The sequence below is a fragment of the Tauraco erythrolophus genome, chromosome Z (genome assembly GCF_009769465.1).
Source record: "Tauraco erythrolophus isolate bTauEry1 chromosome Z, bTauEry1.pri, whole genome shotgun sequence".
NCBI lineage: Eukaryota > Metazoa > Chordata > Aves > Musophagiformes > Musophagidae > Tauraco > Tauraco erythrolophus.
The window spans coordinates 55,027,260-55,050,790 of NC_141496.1; the positions used below are offsets into that span (position 1 = coordinate 55,027,260).

The 23,531-nt window shown below is 49.3% G+C and overlaps 1 protein-coding gene across 1 annotated transcript in view; it reads left to right on the forward strand.

Moving 5' to 3' along the window:
• Positions 1-9,853: 9,853 nt before the first annotated feature.
• PRDM6 (PR/SET domain 6) overlaps positions 9,854-23,531 on the forward strand; it is a 73,912-nt gene continuing 60,234 nt past the window's right edge. The window contains exons 1-2 of the mRNA XM_086629746.1: positions 9,854-10,379; positions 19,716-20,023. Coding sequence (XP_086485872.1) covers positions 9,854-10,379; positions 19,716-20,023 — 834 coding nt within the window. The remainder of the gene's footprint in view (positions 10,380-19,715; positions 20,024-23,531) is intronic.

Genomic DNA, 23,531 nt, shown 5'->3' on the forward strand with positions numbered 1-23,531 from the left:
TATATAAAGAAATTACCAACTACAGTTTATTTTTACCATGTGACAGCTAAAAATTACAGCATGTTCAGCCAGCACAACAAATAGTGTGGGAGGTCCCTTCCATTCAGCACAAGACTTAAATTAACCTGCCTCTGAGGGTATTTTGATTTAGTCTGGCTGACACGGATTGAATAAGGCTGTGATTCCTTTTCCTACTTCTGTCTGAAGACTGTAAGCTTCAGAAGAGATGTAATAAGTTATTTTAGGACAACAGCATTTTATGCTCTAAGAACAAATTCCAAAGTGAAAGTACAATACTGTGGTTAGGTTACCAAATGATGATACACCTGTATCTTACGACTTACTTGTTGTCCTAGAAACATCCTGTGTAAACTGTTGAACGTGTTTTAAGTGCACTTTGTCATACTTTAAATTAAATAACCAACATAAACGAATATCAGAAAATCAAATTCCATAGTTTGCAAAGTCCAAGACCCTCATCAATGCTGATGTGAAGGTCTGAACAACCCTGTCGTAAGATCTCTGTAGTGGGCTTCTCGCACTGGAACAAAAGCAGCAATGGTAATCCTTTTGGGATTAAGTAGAAGGAGATATCCCATACATGTTGCTAGAGGAACTGTTTGCGTATCAGAAGTGGAGCATGGGAGAAACAGCGTTCCAAGGTTTGCTCTCAGCTTTGGGGAGGAACTGAAGTCTTGTGATCACAGCAGCAGCTGCAAGGGGTGAACCCTGTAGAGCTTTGACACTCTTGCAAGTGAACATGGTTTAGCCAGCAGCTCTGATATGTGTTAAAGATGTGAGATTTGTCTACAGTGGTTGTCAGGCAGAAGCTTAAACTTTTGTTCATGCCATTTCACCCAGTCATCCACTTGGAGCAGCAGTGAATGCCGTCTTGAGTCCTCGTGCTTTGGTCAAGTTCCTTCTACCCCAGGTAGCCACTAGCTGTTCTGTAGACACTTGGCACAGCAGGGTCACAGATAGCCAGTGCCTAAGTCCCTGTTGCTTTCCTGCATGGTTTGTTGTCAAAAAATTAGATGGAGTTTTATAGCTTGTTTATTGATTCTTAACCCTTTGTTTTCCTCTCAATGGTTATTCCAAACTGCCAGCACAGATGTTACCCGATCCCAGGTAAAGGTGCGACTGGCCTATTTTCTTCTACTTTTTCTTAATGTAAAATCATATTCTGATAAATTATTTTTATTTATCTTTCTTTCAAGCATCAGGAATTGCTATGAGCACACTGATGTGCTTAGTATCTTGGAGAGTTCTACATTTGACCCGGTTAAGATTTTCTTATGCTTATGGAATAAAACTGACCGTTATGTTTTGGTCTAGTGGAACCTTTCCCTGTAGTTATCAGTGACTGATGGAGACATTTTGATTTCCTCCGTCCTGTGTGAGGTATTCACTTTCTAAGGTCCCCTGGGCATTTTCACTTGACCAATTCCTTTTCCAGTGCAGAGGCCCATAGCGTCCCATGTCTTTCTATTTCTTTACCTATGGCACATTGTATTTTGGATTTTTTTTTTGTTCTTTTCTACTAAAAGTCTCAAGTTTGTTATAGGGTATTTTGGTCGGAAACAGAAGAGGGTAGGGCTCTTACAGCATACAGTAGAAAGAAGGGATTCATTTTTTAACTTTTCTGGACTTAACAGCTATTCCACAGTTACCCGAAATGGTAGTGTACCAAACTCAGCGAACAAAGTGTTTCTTTCCCATCTACGCTTTCTATCTCTTCTTTCTGCACCTAAGAATCAGTAGTTGCTACACATCAGTGTAGCAGAACAACTAACCTGTTTGTCCAGCCAAAATGTGGAGTAGCTCACAAAATTGTGTATCTCTAAGAGCTTTGGGTTTTAGGTTTGTCTTTTTTTAATGTCTGTTCAGCTGAATGGAGTCTAAGTACCTGTGACAGGATACAGAGAGCCTACTTGTTTTCTCCAAACAAGGGAGTTAGCTCCCGGTATAGATTTAGCACCGATGCACAGGTGAAATAATAAGGCCAGTCTGGTTGTCAGAAGGCAAACAGGAAACTAGAAAAACTGCTTCTTGTTAGTCAGAAGGGAAGAGTGCAGGATTTCACAATGCGGTGCTTTGGCAGGTTTCTAGCCTAAGGTGTGTGGTTGTTCTATATATTTCCATACATCAGCTCTTTTGGTTTTGGCTCCCTTGCCATGAATAATTCACACTGGAGGATATCAGAAAGTAAGCCTTGCTGCAGAAAATTGCCCACTGCAGTATGATTGCTCTCTACTGAAAAGCCAGTTGTTTTATCTGTGTCATTTGTTCTTTGAGCAGCTGTATTTCTGGATTCAGCTCTGGACTTCAGTTACCATGAACCCATAGTTTTAGATAACATTATGGGAAGTACTTAACCGCGTGAAGAACTGAAACAAACATTTGTCTGGTAAAGCATCAGAAAATTAAACTGAAGCAACTATTGTGGAGTAGCAAAAACTGTTCTGTAGTTACGTAGTAATTTCAGTTGTTGATTTAGATATTCCTCCTTGAGAGTTCATCTTCATATGCTGTTCTGTTTTATTCATTTACCTAGTCAACTCCATTGGTCATGAGATGCTGTTTATTAGTACTGTGGTAGCAGCCCGAAGTTTTCTACTTGGTGTTAAAGCTGTGACCTGATGTTTTTCACAGTTTGCATGGTAGACACCACACATCTCCTCCAGAAGACCTACTACCCTCTCCCAAGTCCTTCTCTACACATGAAAGTTTACCAAAACAGCTATTCCTGAATAAAGATATCAGAATGAACACTTGTGTTTCAGAATTTGACTTCCTGAAGTCACATATGGCCTTATTTTAAGCAAAAAATCATTCACCAAACACAGCTCAGCAAGAAACAAAGAACATTAGCAGGGCAGGTATTTCAGACGTGTTCTTGCAACCTTTTACCACATGGTACACAAGGCAAAGGAAGTTACGGTCCCTGCTTTTAACTTTTGTTCCTGGGGCTGTCAGTCTTCCTTTCCCCATCAATAGATTCACTGGTGATTTATGAAAGGGGAGGGGGAAAAAAAAAAAAGAAAAAAAAAAAAAAAAGGAAAAACTACCAAAACTACTAGAGTGCAGGCCTAGAAAAATCTGTTAGAAAAGTATATGTTGTGAAAAGCAGTTAAGTGGGAAACATAAAGTGTGAGGTTTTTCTGTTTTTCCTGTTAAAAAACATTGAGTCATGATTATAATGCTAAGCCAAGATTGAAAAAGAACCCCGTAATTTCCATTTATTTCTGCAAACATTATGGTAAAACCACGGCATTCTCATGACAATGCTAACCATTGAAATGCTACTATTCTTGAGTTTTGCCCAGACCTTATCATTCTCATGTCACATGCAAACAATCATATTTAATGGATTCCGTATTTATGAGAGTTATTTTTAGAAAAAGTACAGGAAAACTCTCTAGACTATGTTTTGCTGTTTGAAGTAGCCACTCAGCGTTGCTTAAGCCTTCAAAATGTTGAGTCGCTTAGTTTTGGCAAGCTTGACTTCAGGCATTGTAAAGGAGGTTTGCCTTTCAGAGTGCGCCCTTACACCATTCCTGAAACTGTGGTGAATGAAAGACAGGTAAGAGCGAGCACTCAGCCATGCAGGAACCAAAAAATCACAAAAGCTGTGCTTAAAGATATGTCAGAGGTGCTTAAAGTATTCTGCCTATCAATCTTGTTATCACCCAGAGAATGGATTTTAAATCGTACAATCCTATCTGGCAAACTGTGTCTTTGATTAAAAAAAAAGATTAAGCTGTATCTTTGGTTTAAAAAAAAAAAAAAGAGTTCAAAGACAAAACCTGTATTTGAATAGTTAATTTGATTCTCTAATAATCAGGAATACTTTTGGATGGGCTATGCATGAAAGTAGGAATGAAATTAACCCAAATCTGACATGTTTTCAGTTCAACTTCATTTTACCCTCACTTGAATTATTTTCACTTGGTCTTTACAAGGGAGTCATTCCTTTTCTCATCCCATGTGCAGCATGCCTTGCTTGGAGCAGAGTATGTTTTGTTGATGGACATAAATATTTGAATCTGCCTGTTAGGGGGGTTTGGCGGCTGGGGGAATTGGTAATAGAGCATTTCTCCTCGAGGGTCACTAGTTCACACCCGTACCAGGTCAATAGCGGCAGAAGGTCATTATGCGCTTGGCTGGCACCTGCTTGGTGGCCATTGCCAAATCATTTAATAATCTCCGGCCAGTTCCACGCGGCCAGGTGCTTTCTGTTCTCCTCAAAGCAGCAGAGAACCTCGGCCAGACTCTTGCTACCTGCTCCCAAGGAAGGATCCCAGTCCCGGGTGCGGAGGGACCCGTGCCCCCAGGCACCCCAGAGCAGGCTCAGCCGGGGGCCAGCGCTCCGCAGGGTCCGCCTGCTACCAGCACCCCAGAGAGGGCAGCAGGGGCCTCGGCTGCCTCACTGCGCCTCAGCCCCAGCGGCCTCTTCTCCTGAGCCCCTCGGCCTGCCATCCCGCGACGGGAAAACCTCACCGCGGCGGCGCCGGGACCGACCCCCGGCCCCGCAGCGCCAGTCCCGGCCTCGCCCCGCCGGCGGGGCCGCGGGCGCCCTCTGGGGCCCCTCCCGGCCGCTGCGCGGCCCACGGCCCCGCCGAGGAGCGCCGGTCACCGGCCGGCGGCGCGGCCTGGAGGGCCGCGGGGTCTCACCCTCCTCCTCCCGCTTCTTTCCTGCGGGGCAAACCCCTCCGAGCGCCGGGCGCGCCGCGGGGCGTCTCCCCCCCGGGTGCGCGGCGCGGATGCCCCGCCACCGGACAGCGCTGGCCGCAGGGCTCGCTCGCCGGCGCCGGGAGCGCCGCGGACACCTGGGGAGCGGAGGGGAGAAGCTCGGCGCAGCGCCGTCCGGCTGCGCGGCCCTTCGCGAGGAGGGTCCCGGCCCTCGGCCCTCCTCGGCCCTGCCCGGACCCGCGGCGTTTGCCGCCGTCGGCCCGACGCAGCCCTCGCCTGACCCCGGGGCCGTGCTGCCAGCGAGGGGCGGGCGCGGGGAGAAACAGCTTTTTTGGTCAGTTTCACCCACTCCTGCCACGCTTGGGCTGCTTTCTAATTTCGGGGAAGGAGAAAGGAGAGGGAAGCGCCCGGCGCCAGGGAACGCTCGGGAGGCGGCAGGCTGCCCCTTCGCCCGCTGGGGCGCGGCGCGGCCCCGCTCGGCAGCGGCAGCGGCAGCAGCCCCGGGGCCGGGAGCAACGCCGGGGCCGCCCGGCCGTGCGGGGGTCCGGCGGCTAAGCTGACCTGCCCCGCCCCGGACGGGTTCTGGCTAGGGGCACCACGCTTTAACCACGTGTGTAGAAATAGGTCCGAGCATTGTGTAGAGCCTTCCGCCATCCCTGCTTGCTCCCCCTCCTCTTTTCTCTTCTCTTCGAGGGAAACTAGATCCAAACGGTGAGATGCAGGGGAGCGCGAATCCCCGTGAATCCCATCTGAATAAATGTCTATATTAATGAATTATTAACTCAGCCGCTCATGACCTTAAAACTGGAATGAGGAGACGCCTAGGGCAAGAAGGAAAGCTGCTGAATCCTTTATCGGACTCCTGTCAGAGGTAACCGACCATTTGTCTTCCCCAGATCAGGAGAATTAATTAATATGAAAGGCAAACTTTTTAATTATGTGTCAAACGAAATCAGATAGGGTGTCCCCGACTCAATCCCTTCCTAAAAGGGGTTTAGCTCCCTTTTCTGCGCCCAGCCTAAAATAAAACCTTCGACTTTCCAAAGACATGGCCATCCTTCCTAAGGGTTATTTACAAAACAAAAACCAAACACACACACAAAAAAAATCGCAGAGAAAATGATGAATTTGGGTAGTTAATTTATCGATCTTGGCGCCTCTTCCCGCTTGTTTTATTTTAGAGGTCATTAATCAATGAAGAAAAACACCACCGTGTTCCCCCTTTGCATTTAATACACTTACCCTCCTTATTTATTTCTTTTGAACAAATTCCTAGCAAATATTCACCAATCGATTCGTAGGCGATGGATTTTTATAAAGGTTTGATCGCTTTCTAAACGGTCAATGTGATTTGTTTCAGTACTCGTCCTCTAAATAATGAAAAAGCCTGAGAGAAGGGGAAGGAGGAGGCAGTAGTTAAAAACTCCTTTCTTTTTTTCTGCGTCTTTACACACAGAAGTGCAGGAGAAAATAAAATTAAAAAAAAAAAATAGTAACAAATGGACCGTAGACAAGCTGGGGGGAGGCAGAAGGGACACGCACAGACCGCTCTGCCTGGGGAATCGAGACCAGAGGTCAGGGTTGGCTAAAGCCATCCCGGGGAGGGGCAGGTTCAGGGGCCGGGAGCCCCGCTCGCAGAGCTGTTAGTTCTGCTCTTTCCGAGGGTCTGAAGGGGCCAGGAGCAGTGGTATTTTGGAGAAGCTGGGACCGGAGCCGTTTTCTGCCCTGCTGAGGCACATCGCTCCCTTCCCCGCCGGCGCGCCGGCGCACGGAGCTCGCCGCTCGGCAGCGGAGCTGCCCCGCCGCTCATCGAGCTTCCCCGCGGCCGCTCTCCTCCTTTCCCAGCGTGGATCAAGTGAATCCGGCGCGGCGGGGGCGCTTGTCGTTAAGGAAAAAAAGCCAAACGAGGAGGCTCGTTGGGTCTGCCGGCCCCCGCCGCCTCCGCCCGAGGGACAGGGAGCTCCGGCCGGTGCTGCTCGGCGACAGCGCCCGGACCTGCGGGCAGAGGCAGCGGGCGCGGAGCCGGGCTGCCCTCGGGGACCGGCTCGCTCCCGCCCGCCGCCCGCGCCGCCGTCCCCCCGGCTGCCCGCCTGACCCTGGGAACGGGCGAGGCGGCGAGCCTTGTGCTCCTTTCTGCCGCTTTCCTCCGGTTAGGCTGGGTCCTAAAGTGTCAGGAGGTCTGTAAATTTTATCCTGCCACCTTGATCCCTCGAAGCGCTACTTTTCTAGCTGTGGAAAAAACCCGCGGTAACAGATTAAGGTCCTCCTAATATGAACCCGCATGGAGTATTTCTGCTAACATCTGAAGGCAAGTGCAGATATTGGCGATGTGCTTAAGCACATTAGCTAGGAGCTTTTCCCCACTTCATCGCGTTTTTCTTGCGCGAAACGAAATTTTAGAGTTTGCTGCCACTAAAAGGAATTCATTACTTTTAAAAGACGTCCTGTAAGGATAACAACCATAACGCGGAGGTGCACATTAAAAAAACAAAAAAAAACAAAAAAAAAAAAAAAAAAAAAAGGAAAGAGTCGGAAAGGGCGGAATAAAATTGTGACCAGGAAGGAGCTGGCCAAGGACGAGACAATGTACAAATGCAGTGAAAACAGCGAAAACCAAGAGCGCCCATTCGCAGATGAGTGTATCCAACAACGCGCTGTGCGCACGCTGGCGAGTGTGCAGACTGCCAGCCCTCACCGCTGTCCCTCAGCCGGACGGCGGTACTTCAGAACTTCAGAAAGTGGATTAATAGAGCGAGAGGGCTGAAAATTCATGATATGTTGCACAATGGAATTGATCAAAGACATAAAGAAGGTTTTTATAGCCAACTTTCTAACCCGTAAAAATCGGAGTTTTTTTCCTACTCGTGTCTGCCTTTAACTTAGGTGTTATCAATCTATACAGCAGATGACGGATGACCTTGTCAGAATGACGCCAGTCAAAACATTTTTTGCCCCAGCCCTGTTCAAATTTGTGTTAAAATGTCCTGCCTTAGACACAGACGAAGTCTAAACAGCAGCAGCTTTCCCAGACTCTGCGAGAATGAAGGGTGGGAAAGAAACAAACTAGAAACAGTGTGGGAGGGGTGGCAAAAGCAGTTTACACGCGCACACGTTGTGTTTGTAACCGAGCGTGCGTTCAGTGGCAGCGTGACACCTGACAACGGAGGCTTTCCTGACACTAGGGAGATGTTCTGGTGACATAAACACATTTTGTCTTAAATGCATGGGATAAAATCTATGTACACGCGATATACGTAAAAGAGTATAGTTCTCGTCTTATTTTTCATACCGTGTGGGAAAGAAACTGAGAAAAACTGTTAGATACTCACTGATACGTGAGCTCAACAACTGAGTAGCGGGGCGGAAAAAGCCAATTTTTAAGCAAAGTGGAGAGAAAAAGTCGCTAGAGAGGAGAAGTTTCTCTCCACAGGTTGCATCTCCGTCTGCGTGCTTCTTACTCTGTGCTGTGCCCGAGTGCAGAGAGCAGGAGAGAGAAGTGCCGGTGCCCGCGGGGACGAGGGCTGAGGAGGGAGAAATTTTAGGGCGATGAGTTCTCTCATCTTGTGTTGGGACCTCCCGGGGCAGTTCTCCTCAGGTAGCCGAGGGGAACGGGAGGCAGGTCTTCCCAGGAGGCACGTTAAGCAGAGTAAGTGGGACAGCGCCAGGGCAGCGAAATGGGCCAGGAAGGTCTCCAGAACCCACCTCAGTCCCCGAAGGGCAAAAGGCGAGCGAGGCAAGGCCGTGGCTCCCGGGAGCCTGGCAGGGTGCGAGGCGCTCGCTGGCTGGGGCGGAGCTGCCGCCACCGCCCCGCAACCCGGCGCTGGGGACCGCGGAGCTGCGCGTATCCCTGCTCGGGACTGCGCCGGGTCGTTGTTCCCCTTTCGCCGGGATAAGAACCAGGGTCTTCCTGGGAGCCGTGCTCCCAGAGCTGGGGAGGGAAAGAGAGAGGGAGGGAAGGAGGGAGCGAGGGAGGGAGGGGAGGGAGGGGAAGGAGGAGAGGGAGGGAGGGAGGGAGGGAGGGAGGGAGGGAGGGAGGGAGGGAGGGAGGGAGGGAGGGAAGAAGGAAAGGAGGGACGGAGGAGGGAAGGAAAGAAAGGGACACCTTTAAAAGTTGAGCAAGGAACAAAGTGGGGGAAGTTACCAAAAAAAGGGCTCTGTGTTCAGGCTCGCTGGTAACTTCCCGCTCCCTCCCCTCCCTCTCGTGCACGCCACACACACTTGTATTTTGCGCTGTCGTAAAACCCACGTGTCCAGCCGGGAGCCTGCCAGAGCCGAGCAAAGCGCCCGGGCGCGACTGCGATGCGCAGCCACGGCAGAGGGAGCCCGGCGGCTCGCAGCTAGCCGGCCCGCCGGCCCCCGGCACCTGGGAGAGGATCACCCCGCTTCCCCGTGGACAAAGGCCGGAGAAGTCTCTCCTCTCGACCTTCCTCCGTCTCGAAGTCTCCCGGGGCTGCCTGCACCTCCGCGCACCGACCGCGCAGCAGCCGCTCCGGCGCTCCCCGCTCAGGTAAGGCAGCCCCGGGCCGGGGCCGCCCCGGCCCCTCCGCCTCGCCCGGCACCGCCGGGGCCGCAGCGGGGCACCTTCACCCCGGGTAGGGTACCGCCGGGCCGAGTCCTCCTCCTGTGAGCGCTGGTGTGGAAAGCAGGAGCGACGGGAGAGAAAGGACTCGCGCGTGTGTGCGCGGGGCTGAAGTTTCCTCCTCCTCCTCCTCTTCCTCCTCCTCCTCCCTGTTGTCAACTTTGAGAGTCGTTTGCTTTGCTCCCGGGGAAGGGAATGAAAGGGAAAGTGAGCTGCGCGCTGTACGGGCGGCTGGCGCTGCGGCCGCGGGAGCGAGGGGCTGCCCGCCGCCGCTTTCCTCCTGCCCGAGCTCCGGGCTCGGCGACGGGGGAAAGTCTTGTTGACCGGGCCAGCGCCTTCCTCGCGTGTCTGTCCTGGGACTTCTCGGGTGGAGGTTCTCTTCTGCCGAGCCTGGCACGGCCGGGGAGGCAAGGCAGGGACGGTCCCGCCGCCGACCCCGGGGAGCCGGCGCGGGGAGCCCACGGGTGGGTGGGCCGGCGTGTCCCAGCGTGGAGAGCGCAGCGGGTCGGGGCGGCCCGGCCGGGGCGGGGCGGGGGGTCTCACGTCTGCTGTCCCCTTCCTCTCCGCTCCACAGGCAGCGCGATGCTGAAGCCTGGCGACCCCGGCGGATCCGCGTTCCTGAAGGTGGATCCCGCCTATCTGCAGCACTGGCAGCAGCTTTTCCCGCAGAGCAGCCAGCTCAAGAGCAGCGGGGCCCTCGCCCAGCTCCAGCCGCCCGAGAGAGCCGACCCTCCGGCTGACAGCCTCCGCCAGCGCCCGGCCTCCCTCTCCTCCGCCTCCTCCTCCTCTTCCTCGTCCACTCCGTCTTCCTCCTCCACCTCCTCCTGCGTCGCCGCGGCGGCCGCTTCCCTGGCCGGCTTGACTAGCCTGCCCGTGACCCAGCTCCCGGTCTTCGGACCGCTGCAGAGCTCCGAGCCCCTGCCCGGGGGAGCTCCCGCTCCCCTGCAGGGCAAGGACTTGTGCGGGGCCGGCAGCGGCGGCAGCAAATGCGGCGAGCGCCCTGCCGCTCGGTTCCGGTGCACGGCCGAGGAGCTGGACTACTACCTGTACGGGCAGCAGCGCATGGAGATCATCCCCTTGAATCAGCACACCAGCGACCCCAACAACCGTACGTATCGTGCCCCTTTCTCGCAGTCCCCCATCCCCCGTCCTCCGCCTCTCCCCGCACCGGGCAAGCTTTGGGACACTCCAAGTTGGGGGGACCGCAGTCGGTGCCGCTGCACCGCTCTCTCCATGAGGAGCATCCTCCGCTCTGCCCTTCCCTTCCTTGAGCTGCTTTTGCGTTGTTCCCAGTGCTTTCTGGAGGCAGGCGGTAACCTCTCGGTAATAGGTTTCCTTGTCTGAGACCCGGGTCCTTCCCGGGAAGGCAAGCTTCATCGGGAAGGCTGCTGTGGGGTAGATCTCTCTTGGAAGGCTGCTTTAGGAAAGTGTACTCTGAAATGGTTCAGAGCAACTCGCTGTAAAGCTGATCCTTTCTCGCCTTGCTTGCATCACTCCCTTCCTGCCTGGGAAGCCCGGGCTTCGCTGAATACCCAGAAATCAATTACTCGTCCGAGCTGGGCAGGGGAAAACTTGCCGTGTTCGTCAGATGGACTAAGGCAAAGTTTTCCTCCTTCTTGTCTCAGAGTATCGTTTTCCTTTCAGACCTCGTTAACACCTCACTGATTCTAGTTTTCACCCCTACAGAAAAGCGTGACATGGTCATTTAATAAGAAAAGCTGGTTTTCTAGACGAAAAAGGTCGTCTGCCTGAGTGTCAGAATTCATTTAGCACTTGGTGGTTAGAAAACGTTTAATACTGCTGTCACCAATTGTAAAGGGGCGGTATTTTGGTGGGTTTTTGGTTTTTTTTTGGAGGCGGGAAGGGAGGTGGGGTGTCGCGCCCCTAATATTAAATGTGTGTATCGACTAGAGGTTTGTGCTTTTAGAAATTGGTTCTGCCTGTGTTTTATTCCTCGATACTATGCAACCGACGAAATTCGCGGGGTGAAAATAACTACACGAACTACATTAATTCATCTGTTACTATCATTCGGAACACACGTATCTGTCTCTGTTAAAACACTGGAACGTGGCTTCAGCATGTGGACTTTTTTTCCATTGCTTCAAACACCTTCTCTTAGCCTAAGGTTTCTTAAAATTCTTTATTTTTTGTTGTATTTCCTGTCCCCCCCCCCCCCCCCCCCCCCCCCGCACCCCGGCCTGAAATGTCTATTTAAGAAAGGCTGTTGAACCGACAAACGATATCCCAAACCAGCGACCCGTAAGCACATGCCCAAGCAAAACGCAGATTCGTTTAATTTCATATCAGATGCAGAGTTTGTTTTGAAAGTTTCGATGAAACTCAGTTGTGTAGTAATTAAACGGCGTGGATGCTAGCATAGTCTTAATCATTGTGCGCACATCTTAAAGAGCAAGAGGAAAGTTGACTTTGAGTTTGGTGGGGATTTTCCCCCCTTCTTAACACTGCAAATCCTTCTGTATGGGATGCCGACTTTGTTTTGAGAGACTTCCTCATGCTTAGTTTCACCTTGCAGTGAAACTTGTTACTGTATTTTCTATTCTCGGGTGCAGAAAACGTGATCTCATAAATTACATGCAGTTAATGGAATCTGAAATGCATTTTTAATCGCCCACCGAACCGTGCAGACAATACATGTTTTATTTCTCGGAGCAGCTCTGTAAATCTGCAAGATAAAGGTTTTAAAAAGAGAAAGGAAGATTAAAAAAAAGCTATTCGGTGAGAACGTTTTTAAGGAGTGAGTGGAATAAAAGCACGCCGGCCGCAGAGTCGCAGGCGAAGTTTGCATAGTTTCTTCCCAGTGGCGATATTAAAGGTGGATCCGAGGAAGCAAACGGGTCGATTGCAGAAAGGACGCTCGTGAATCGCGGCCGGCTGGGACGGGGCAACGCTCGCCGTCTGAAGGACGGGGCACAGTGCTGCCAGCACGGTCTCTCCCTTTCTTTTTCTTTTTCTTTTTTTTTTTTTTTTTTTCTGCAGCGAGATGTAAAAAGTCTTATCGTTGAACTTGTTCACAAGGCGACTTTCGCTGCAGCGGTTTTTACTTGTCTCTGAGCAAAACTTTTAAACCGAGTTTTCCACCTTCTGAGACCAGGTGTATTTGCTTGGGGCAACTCGTGCTTAAAAATAAAGGGAAAAAAGCGAACCGCAAGTGAGACCGGGATACGGGAATTGCAGCCCGCGGCTTGCCAGGCGCTCCGCCGTCTCGCCCGAGCGGAGGCGCAGCGAAGCGGGCGGCGGGGCACCGGCCTGGGCAGCCCGGCGCCGCTCCCCGACCGCCCCGGCGGTCCCGCCAGGAGTCCGCGGGCAGGCGGGATTTTCAGACGCTTTGGCTCCGTCCCTCACTCCCCGTGCCGCAGCGGAGGTGCCCGCTTGAGGGAAAGGAGGTCGGGGTTGTGGGCGAGGTGAGGAGCGATCGATTTTGGCGTGAGTTGTTCTTGCTCGGTGCGCTTCTAGCTCGGGACGGCCGCACCGAAACTCCGAGGCGGACAAACGGGCGCCCTGCGGGCGGCGGGCTCCCCCCGGCCCGGCACAGACACCCACCCACCCGCAGGACCCGATCCCCTCGGTGGGCGCCGGGCGCTGGGCCGCCGCCTCGGCCTTGCCCGGCTGCAGCCCGTCGGTTTGAGGCTGGCGGCAGGCGCCCGGCTGCTCACTGTTTCCCGGGTTTTAATTCTAGACGCACCTCCCTCGCGAACCGCGGGGGTGCCCCGTTCCCCCTTCTTTCCCAGATGCCTCCCCCCGCCCCACCCCGAGCATCCCTTTCTTCTCCGCCGGGGCAAACCGCGTCCCCCCGCCGCCGCTCCGCCGGCAGGATCCGCCCGCCGGGCTCATCCGCTCGGGAGAGGCGCCTGCGAACTCCGCCGGTGCCTTCGGCCGCTCTCCGGGCGGCCGCCCCAGCGCCGCGGGGCAGCGGGGAGGCGGGCGGCTCCCGCGGCGTCGGCGGCGTCGCTGCCTCCGCGCCGGGAAAGCCCGGGAGGCGGCGGCGCTGCCGGCTGCCCGCCACCCGCCAGCCCCGGCTCCCAGCGCCCGGCCCGGCCCGGCGCCGGGCGGCCGCCGTGGGAAGATGGATGGGCGGCGGTTTCGCCATAGACACACGCCTTGATCGTCAGAGATCAATGAATATGGCACGGTCTTGGGGCGGGGGGGGAGAGCGGGGGGCGAGGGCTGCCAAGGAGCTGTGGGTTAAGTGTCTGTATGTAATCGTTTTAAACTGAAAGGGGTTTAGTTAGGGGAAAAAAAACCCACCCCAACACGACAGCAACCAAGAAACAAAACCTTAATTAGGGCCCTGCAGTCTTTACTCCCAGGGAAGTAAAAGGGATTATGTTAAAACCCTGATAATGTGGCAGCAGGCGGCGGGGGACAGTTTTCTTCCCGGCTCTGAATCTGGAAGGATGAGGGTATTTCTGGGGACTGGGGGGAGGGGCACTTGCGCGACGAGGAGGACATCTTCTAGGGTGGGTTTGGGGGATGCGAGGTCGGCTGTCTCCCGTGTAGGCTTGCCCCTCTTTGCTGCGACTCCTCTGCCTTCTCCAGAAAGCGCCAACCTGCCACTGTAATAAATACGCTGTGTAAAAACTAAAAGTGTCACGCAAGCAAGCGGTCTGCACGCCTCTTCCCGTTCAATTTACGGAGAGACAGTGTATATATAACGTGCTGTGAAGTGGATCGGTGTGGGGAATATTTGGATGTGTTTTTTTTTTTTTTTTTTTTTTTTTCTGTAGACTGCTGGTAACCTGTATGATTTAGCTATTTTACATCATTAGTTACCCAGCACCCTTAAACATAGCAGATAGCCATATATTAGATTGAGGTTAGAGAAGGTGGTGACTGTTTATTTAGGGTGATAAAATGGTCCATCAGCAGTAATCTCCATCGATATGTGCCACCAGGAGATGAAGGATGAGGGGACAAGCCACAATTAATTGCCCTATAGTTTTGTAGGAGAGAGTGGAGCCGGTGCGGACTGAACTTCGATCTCCTCTCCCAGAGCCTATTCATCATCTCTACATTGTATATGGGGGTCTCTCAGGGGCAGGGGGTGGCAAGGTTTATCTACACACAATATTCTCCTACCCTTCTCATACCTGACACGGAAATTTAATTCATTCATACCTCCAGTCGAAGGCAGGGGAAAAATCAAACCCACCTCCCCAGACCCGCCCCCCACCCGCCTCGCGAAAATATCCCGAAAGCCGCTCCGCGAGCGGGACGGTCCCCTCCGACCCCGCGTCGCGCACGGGCGGGCCCTTGCACACCGTCTTCCTCGCAGGAGCCGGGGCCGGGAGCGCCCGACCCCCGGCCGGGCGGCTCGGACCCCGCGGCGGCTCTTGCGCCGGTGCAGGAACACCGCCCGGGCGGCCGGCGGGGGGCCCCGAGGGCTCGGCCCCGGCCGGGGGAGAGCGGGGAGGCGATGCGAGGGGCCGAAAGCCTGGGGAAGTGGGGGGTCGGGCCCCGGGAAGGGTCGGGCAGAGCCGGGCGGGGGCGGCCGGGACCCGGTGCCGGCCGTGGGTTGCCGCCCTCCGACGGCCGCCCCCTCCACACCCCCGCGCCGCGCCCCGGTGCCTGGAGCAGCAGCCCGGGCTCAGCCCCGGCCTCCGCAGCGAGTGTTTAGGACAGATAAACAAATAAATAAAAGGAACCCGGAGGGAGAAAGCGCGTCGGCGTTTCGTCCCCGGGAAAGCCGGCCTCAAGTCAGGCAGTGTGCGAGAAGCTGCGGTTCATTTTGTAAAGAGAGGTGGTGTTATGTCAGCTCGTCGATGAGGAAACCGAGGCACGAGGACCCGTTAGCCCTAGGAAAGCTCCAGCCCTCAGGAAACTTTCGAAATCGAGAGTACTGTCTCATCCAGCCCACCTCCCTCCTAGCTGGGTACCCGGGCCCAGGCAGGGACTCGAGGCCAGCCGCAGTGATTTATGCTCGCGAGCGAGTAATACCGTGTGAAATGATGGCCACTTACGCCGGATACCTGCGTGCTTGCGGTGAGTTATGAAGCAGAGGGTCAGAGGCCACCCATCTTTAATACCAGCAAGCTGCAGGTATCCAGTGTAACTGCACCTTTGAAGCACATTATTGCCGAGACAAAAATGTATTTATTTCATTTATTGTTACAGCTGGTTTGCTGGTTAAAACGCTGTGGTGGATTCTACCTTTCACTGACAAAAGCTTTCTTCTCTCGGGTGTCCTTTAAAATATGCAATAGTAATGTTGTTTGGGTTTTAGAGTGCTTAGAATTACGTTTTAGGGGCAATGATGTGTCCTTTCCCTTTTGCTCAGGTTTAGTACTTATAAGTGTACTCACATGGAGTTATACTGCTGGCATTACACTGTGTTCATTTTTATGGAGGCAAATAAACGATAACATATTGCACTCCTCCCAGAAGAGCCATACCAAACAGCTCTACTAGGAAACCGTTTCATTTTTTTTCTTGCTTCTTCCTTGCCTTAATCCTCCCATCTACAGAGCATGAAGGTATAAAGTGAGGAACTGATCTCCTTCCAAAGAGTCTGGCTGCGTCTGGGCCTGCGGTGAAACATTCCTACTGACCTTACCTTCTACATCTCCTGATTTTATCAGGAGACACTGTTCTGGATGCGGTCCTCCTTGCTTTTTCCATTTTCAGCAAATCTCTCAATTTTCTCACATTTCTTGCTTCCTCTTATCTTGATTTGGGACTTGACTGATGCTATTACAGCCAGTGGAAATATTCATTCCAGCAGTCCTCGGAAGAGGTCTATATTCACATAGCTGCTCTCTGAGGTCAAAATAGGAGGAAGAGCACTGTACGTCCCTCCTTGCCCTTTGTGACTGTCCTCCAGAAAGCTCACACTTGTCCCACCATGTCTTTTTTACATGAACTTCCCACACCTGTGTGGGTCTTAATGGTTGCCATTTGCTTTGAAGACTCCAGTGATGTCAGTGGACCACAGCACTCTCCCTCTCAAAAAAAACCCCTTCTTTTCCATGTATTATTAAGAAAGTTGGTGCACTGTGTCACATCCTACTTTGCAGTATCCATGAAGATGATGCTGTTGATCCTTTCTGTGAGGCAGGATACTGTGCAAGTCTTGAAGTTCTTCATTTTTTTCCCTATCTGATGTTGAGGACTTCCTTCCCTTGTCCTGTGAGGCAGAGGAATCCACTACTTACAGTGACAGTCTTCAAATGGGTGGTATAACATTACTGAAAGTGTGTTTGGAAAGGAAAGCCTTCCATGTAACGTTACACAAAAGTTACTCATGAAGAGGAAAAGATGCGCAGTAACTTTTCACTCGAGGCATGGTAAAATATGCCTAGTGGGGCTTCCACTCTTTATGACATTTATGAGGATTTTTAAAAATTTTATTTGCATAATTGCATAAAAGCTAAAGAGGGATGTATAAAGCACGCAGCTAGGAAGAATTTCAGTACTGCTTAGTGTTAAAGGCAGACTCCTTCCCTCTCATCAACAAGCCATAAGCCAAAACAGTTTCAGAAGATGTCCTATTTTCCAAATTTTCAGCTTTGGCAGGACAAAAGGAAAGGAGCACAGCAGGAGATCAGATACTGCTGCTGCCAAGCATTAAGACATTACCAGTGGTTTTGGATAGTGGAAAATAAATATCATTATGTGTGACTTTCTCTAAGGCCAAATTACAGTGATACAGGGTTCGTTTATACTCCACGTCAATTTCTTAATTTCTTTTCCTTGAAAAAGTAGAAACAACGTGTTTTATCCACCCTGACGCACATGTATCGTCAGGACGAATTGAAGAAATCCTTGTTCTAAACAGGCACTAAAAGTTGCTTGAATATCTGGTGGCAGGATGCAGGAAATTGACACTGAAATCATCTGAGTGGAGTCAGAAAGATGCGTTAGCATGTTTAATGTAAGTTGCTACAGAGACATGGTGTCTCCAAGAAAGTCATTAATAATCAGGTAGTCGAGAGGGGAGTTATGCACCTAGAAGATAGTCAAACAGTGCAAACAGGTCGGATCCAAGGGCCTGCCCTGGGTGCTAATTGACATCATGGTTCGACATCTTCTCTTGAAGCCCTCAGTTTTCCTGTCAGATGTTTTCTTTCTGACTTGAATGGTAAGATGCTGGATTTGTTTAAAGTGTACTCACATGCCAACATGTTTTGGGTTATTTTTTTTTTTCCTATTTGAGTTCCTTTCCTGTATGATCTCCAACACCAAACTCCAATGCAGCCACTGAGATCTTTGGATATGCCAAAAACACAGGGTTTCTTGATGACTGGTTTTGAAGAGGAAAGAAAAGATGTTGTGGTGATACCTCACTTTCCAAACTAGCTGTGGAAACAACAACAACAACAAAAAACCCCAGCATGTACTTGCTGCCTTTTATTCATCATGCCTGGGAATGACTGTAGGAATATTTGCTGCATAATAATCTTCTCTCAGGACTAGCCAGAAACCTTTTCCCTGGGGTCCTGCAAATCTCATCCTCTAGCCACCTCTAATTGACGTGGCTAAGCGAGTAAAACTCCTCTGCAGTTGCGGCTTAACCCAAAAAAAGAGTCGTTTTGCGACAGGGATTATATTGTTAAGGAAAAGCTTTAACCCTCCAGCCAAAAGGCCCCATTTTTTGCCAATACAAGCAGGGTCCCCACTAGGGCCTTTGTCCTGCAGCTGCTCTGGTGTGCTGCGGTGCCTGCAAGGGCTCTTCTACCCTCCTGCCTTCCTGCCCTTACACTGTGTGACGTGACATGTCAGGGGTGGCATGGGGCGAGTTTCATGCACAGGATGCCTTCTGCAGGGACACCCATCAGAGTAATGCACGACTCAGGGCTTGCTTGCGTGCTTTCCTTCTGCTAAGATCCATAATCGATGTTACGGGTAGCGAACTTGAACAGACTAGCACTGAGTAGGGGCACGCACATTTCCTGCAAGACTCGAAGGCGTAACGATTTTGGGGGAAATTAGCTTCCACATGTAATTTTAAAATATTTTTGTATTGCTGAGTGCGTCATTTTTGTATGGTACAATGTAAAAGACGATGACAAGAAATGGTGCTTAGAAAGTGTGTCTAAAACTGGAGAATGCAAATAGAAGCTGTATTTTGAAAATGCGGCTTTTATTATCCTTTTACTGAATAGAGACGAAGGTTTTCCTTCGAAGGCTCTGTAGGAAAGAGGTCTACACAATACACAGTATATCCACCTTCAAAAAGAAGGACAGCTGAGTCAGTACCCCTGAGAATTGAAACTGTGGTTACAGGCAAACTAGCAAGGCTAAATCTGTGGCTTAGAGCAAAAAGCTCCAGCTTCTATAGCGATTACTGTGCTTTATTTTTATAACAATGGGTATAGGTTGTATAAAATTATTAGGGAAAAGATCTAGGACTTGCTATGTGAGTGCTATGGCATAGTTATTGTGTTTCCTTTGTATTTCTGGAATAAATTTACAGGAAAACTTTTACTGTGCTACAAAAGTGAAACGTACAGAAGACGGTAACCTATTTCAACAGATTTATTGTTATGTTAACTCAGCATACCTTCAAATAAATGGATTTCCTAAGCATGAAACGTTTTCCTAGAAGTTGTGCATTCATGGCATGTGCAATATTGTGCGGTGGAAACATTTAACCAAAATTTTCTTTGCTCAAAGTGGAAAAATCACAGTAGGATCTTCGCAACATAGAGAAACATTGTCCATTATTAAGAGCAGTTAGGGAGATGAACATTTTTACAAACTGGTCTTTTTCGTGGGAGCTGCTTGAAAAATCAGACATGCTGGTTTTGTTCTTAACCTCAGCTACATGTAACAGGCACGGAGCATGCATTCTCATCAATAAAAATTTTCGAACGTGTGCTAGGAATCACTAATATTTGCTACATAATTTCAGTTTAAAGATTAGATTCAGCTGCAAGAAAGTAAATGTCCGTGGGTGCTCCGACTTGTCATTCATGAGGTTCTGTTTATTTTATTTTCTAAGCAGACAGGTGTGCACACACGTTGGTGTAAAAAGCAGAGCAAACGTTAATTTAAAATAAGGATGAAATTAAATCCTATTCCAGTTAAACCCTTGGTCTGATCTGTGGTAAGGCAAACAAGGGAGACTAGTAAGGAGTTATGACTGTGCTTTAAAATGTCTCACCAAAACACATGGGGATGGTTTAAATGGGCTATTTATATTAGTAAAAAAAAGAATTTGAAAAAAAAGAGTATTGGCAGGTTTGTGAGTACACCAGGCTTGCAAAACATCTGCAGGGTTTCTGCTCAGCCTTTGGGATTTCTTGTTAAGCGCTTTGGGGAGGTTAGGAAAACCATCCTAAGCAACGTGCAAAAGGGCATGGTGCGTCTGAGTGTCGAGCTGCCGTGAAATGACAGGAAGGGCAGGGGGATCTGCCTGTGGCAGTGATGGCAGTGGTGGCCAGCAGCACCACACTGACGGCGTTTTTCCCTCTTCACCCCGCAGGATGTGACATGTGTGCTGATAACCGCAACGGCGAGTGCCCCATGCACGGCCCTCTCCACTCCCTGCGCCGGCTGGTGGGCACCAGCAGCGCTGCCGCAGCAGCCCCTCCGCCTGAGATCCCGGAGTGGCTCCGGGACCTGCCGCGGGAGGTGTGCCTGTGCACCAGCACGGTGCCCGGCCTGGCCTACGGCATTTGTGCGGCGCAGCGGATCCAGCAGGGCACCTGGATTGGGCCCTTCCAGGGAGTCCTGCTCATGCCAGAGAAGGTTCAAGCGGGAGCCATCAGGAACACTCAGCATCTCTGGGAAGTAAGTCGGTATCTTTCCTTCCTGGTCAGATTTGATTGTTTCGAAGCAGACGTTGAGTGTAATTGCATGTGGTACTAGCAGTGAAAGAAACCAGCACAATTTAAGTCAGCCTGCCCAGCAGATTTAAAGATGTACCCAGTGCAAGCAAAGGGCTTGCCTCACTAGCGGTAGCCAGAAAAACAGGGAACACCTCAGAGCTCTGTTTGGTTTGCGTAGGAAGAGCAGATGTTGCAGGTGTTGTGGTGTGGAATAGAAACACACGACCAGAGAAGGCTGTGGACTGTAACACCTGGCGCTCTTTACATTTTGACCTGAGTAACAGGAGCTGATGGAGCTCTCAGGTCACCGTACCAGCTGTATCATCGTAGTCCGAGTAGCACACGTGGGTTGAGATGTCGTGTTGCACCGTTGCTGCAGCCTACAGCAGTCCACAAACGCTGCTGAAAGTGGTGCAGCAGCCTGTTCTACAGCCCTGCTATCTGCACAGTGACAGTGTTAGTGCTTGTTCACAATCTCTGGTCCTGCACCGATCGCACATTCCTCTGATGACGCTTTCTGTGCTTTTGCGTGAAAGCCACTCTCAGATCTCTGAAGATGTTATTGTTTTGTATTTTTCACCATCTTAGGGAGGGTAATAGTGGTAATTGATATGAAAACATTCAGGCTGTGACAGTTTGGTTTATTTTGCAATGAACACTGACTGTGGTTTGGCAGAACAGATGATAAACCCGCTATTGTATTCCTTTGGCCGTACAGGGACATCTGTGACTGTACACTGTTTGTGACCACGTGCAGTTTCTCCAGTGAAGCACTGGAGTTTTGTACTTAAGTATAGTTTGTACGCAGATGCTAACCATCTTGTGGTAAGTTAATTTAGAAAGAAAAGACAGTATATGCTCATTTTACACCCAGGTCTCATAATTCATAGGGAATACGTACAATCCCTTTGTGTATCAGTACTTCTTATTTACAGAAACAGCCTACTGCCTGCCTAGTTTTTGCAATTCATTTCTTCTTCACTGTGTGCTGGAGGGTGTCAGTTCTTAGTTCTGCTTGGTCCTCTGTAGCTGCAGCTCCTGTTCACCTCAAGGCTAACTGCTATGGAGAGGCAGGAGAAACATGCCCGTAGATCTGCAAGGTGATACTTCTCATCTGGACCAAATTTAAATCTTCAGAATATGAGGGGACGCGCTTGCCAGTTAGAAACACGATAAGGAGTCCACGAAAATGCAAAAAGTGTTTTTGCTGTCTTCAGTGGGTACGCAGTAAAAGTGAAAGGATATTTGAAAGATACTTGGTGGTGTGGAGCCAGCATGTTGTGTACAGCACTTGTTCACAGAAAACCTGTGAATATTTAGGTTGTCAGCTCTTTGGGACTGACGATCAGCTCTTTTCATCGTTATGTTCTATTTTTGCATGCTACCTAATATGTATGACTTCTTTCTATGAGTAAGAGCTCCTACGCATTTCTTATACGCAAACAAGTAGCAAGTAACACATCAGGGTCTTTGTCTCTAATTATTTTCCCAAAAGAGCCACTGTGGCAAGAGGGAGATTTTCACAGTAAAGAATAAAAGATCAGTCTCAGAACACACCTGAATTTACTTGGTAAAACTGGATGACTTGCAGTCATTGGGAGTTCCGCTGCTGCCTTCAGTGGGGATGAAATTTCTCTTGTATAGCAGATATTAAGACATCGAACGTAATTCTGTTCCTACCAAAGTCCAGTGATTATAAGAAGTGAATTTTGGGATATGTTATTAATCAAATCTCTTTTTTTATAGAGCACTCTATAATGATGTTGGAAGCTTTATTTTCATTGCTAAGAGGGATTTTGTAGTTTAGACTATATTAATTAAGAGAATTTAAAAAGTAAGCTTGCCAGATCATCAAGTTACATAAAACATTGAAAGTTAGCTAAAATAAATGGAGTTGGATAATTTTACATTAGCCTTAAATATTTACATTATCAATTAAAAAAAATTATTTGTTTCAGTTTCATGCAAATTAAGTTGAAAACATTGATAACATCTTTTTTAAATAGACAAGAATTTTTTAGTTTAATTTCAGATGAATCGAAAAATTGTTTTAAAGGAAGAGAGAAGGAAGGTCGTTGGGGGGGAAGGCAAAAGCAAAGAAGAAAAAGACATTAAGTAAAAATAAGAAATAATACTAATGTATGTGCCAGATTCAGGCCATCGATGGGTGTCAGCTGAGTTTTTGTGTGGGTTTGCTCTGCTGTTCTTAACACATAACACAGATTTCCTGTTGGCTAGCAAAATGAATGTGTGTATTTTAAGTGAATTATCTTAAAAATAATAATTAAATTTATTTGTTTTTTGGAGAGGTATTGTGGGCAGCTCACGGTCTTGGATTATTTCTGTTAATGGCAAAAATATTTAGCAAAGAATCACATACTTTTAAGCTCTAGCTAAAAGTTTTGGCCGTTTCTCGTTTGTTTTGACTTTTGTTTTGGTGTGTTTTCTGTATCAGGGAACTTATGTTTAATAAAGAAAAAGTATAGCAAAGGAAAGTAATCAGAAAGTGTGTGTGATTCTACAGAGCTGATCTATGAAAATAAATAAAAGCAATTGAAAGTATGTATCTGACTAGGCTGTATTCTTTTAGTCTATATGGTATAGGAGCGTGGATTAAATCACTGTTAATGTTAAAGGAATGTCTCCTCATTGTCCCTTTATAAAGTTGTGGCTGTAGTCAATTCTCTTCCACCAATCTTTTCAAGATAGCTGCAAATGCGAGAATGTCCACAGGTCAATTATTTAGCATTAGGTCTTGATGGACCTTATAGAGAGAACTTCTCATTCTTAGTACTGTAAATAGCATTCTAACATTTTTCCTCTCGGCACCGTGAAATAAAGTTGATAGATATTTGTTTTCATTTACAGTTCTTTGTTTTCAGTGTACGCCAGATAAAAAGAAGGGCTGTTGCAAAGACTGTTAAGTATAGTTACTGATTTGGTGGCTTTTTTTTTTTATTCTCTTTGTTGTGGGAAACATCAGAAGCATGGCATTTGATGTATAGTTCAACGCTATGGAAACATGCTTCAGTCTGTCTGCACAAGTGTTCCCACCATGCATTCAGTGTTTGCTTTGTATGTAATCCATACAGCATAATGTGCAGCGATTCAGAGTAAATTACAAACCATTCCATTACCTCACAACAGGCCTTGACACCTATGGGTGTTCATGGGAAATTATGGAGCTCTCTCGCAATCAGCCAAGATAATTTTTTATAACTTACAGAAAGATCAGTGCTCCAGAAAGCCAAAAATATTAGTCATTTTTAGTTGTAGTTCTTTTTTTTTTTTCCCCTTTGGCCCACTTTTGTCTAATCCAGAGTTTGCTTGTATTTCATAAAAATACAATAAACTCTGATTTGTTTAAAACAAAAACAGGACTGGGTGTATTAAGTAAACACTCTCTTTGGTAGTACAGGCGTTTATTCCAGCACTGCTTGATAATATTTCTGATCTTTTTTTTTTTTTCA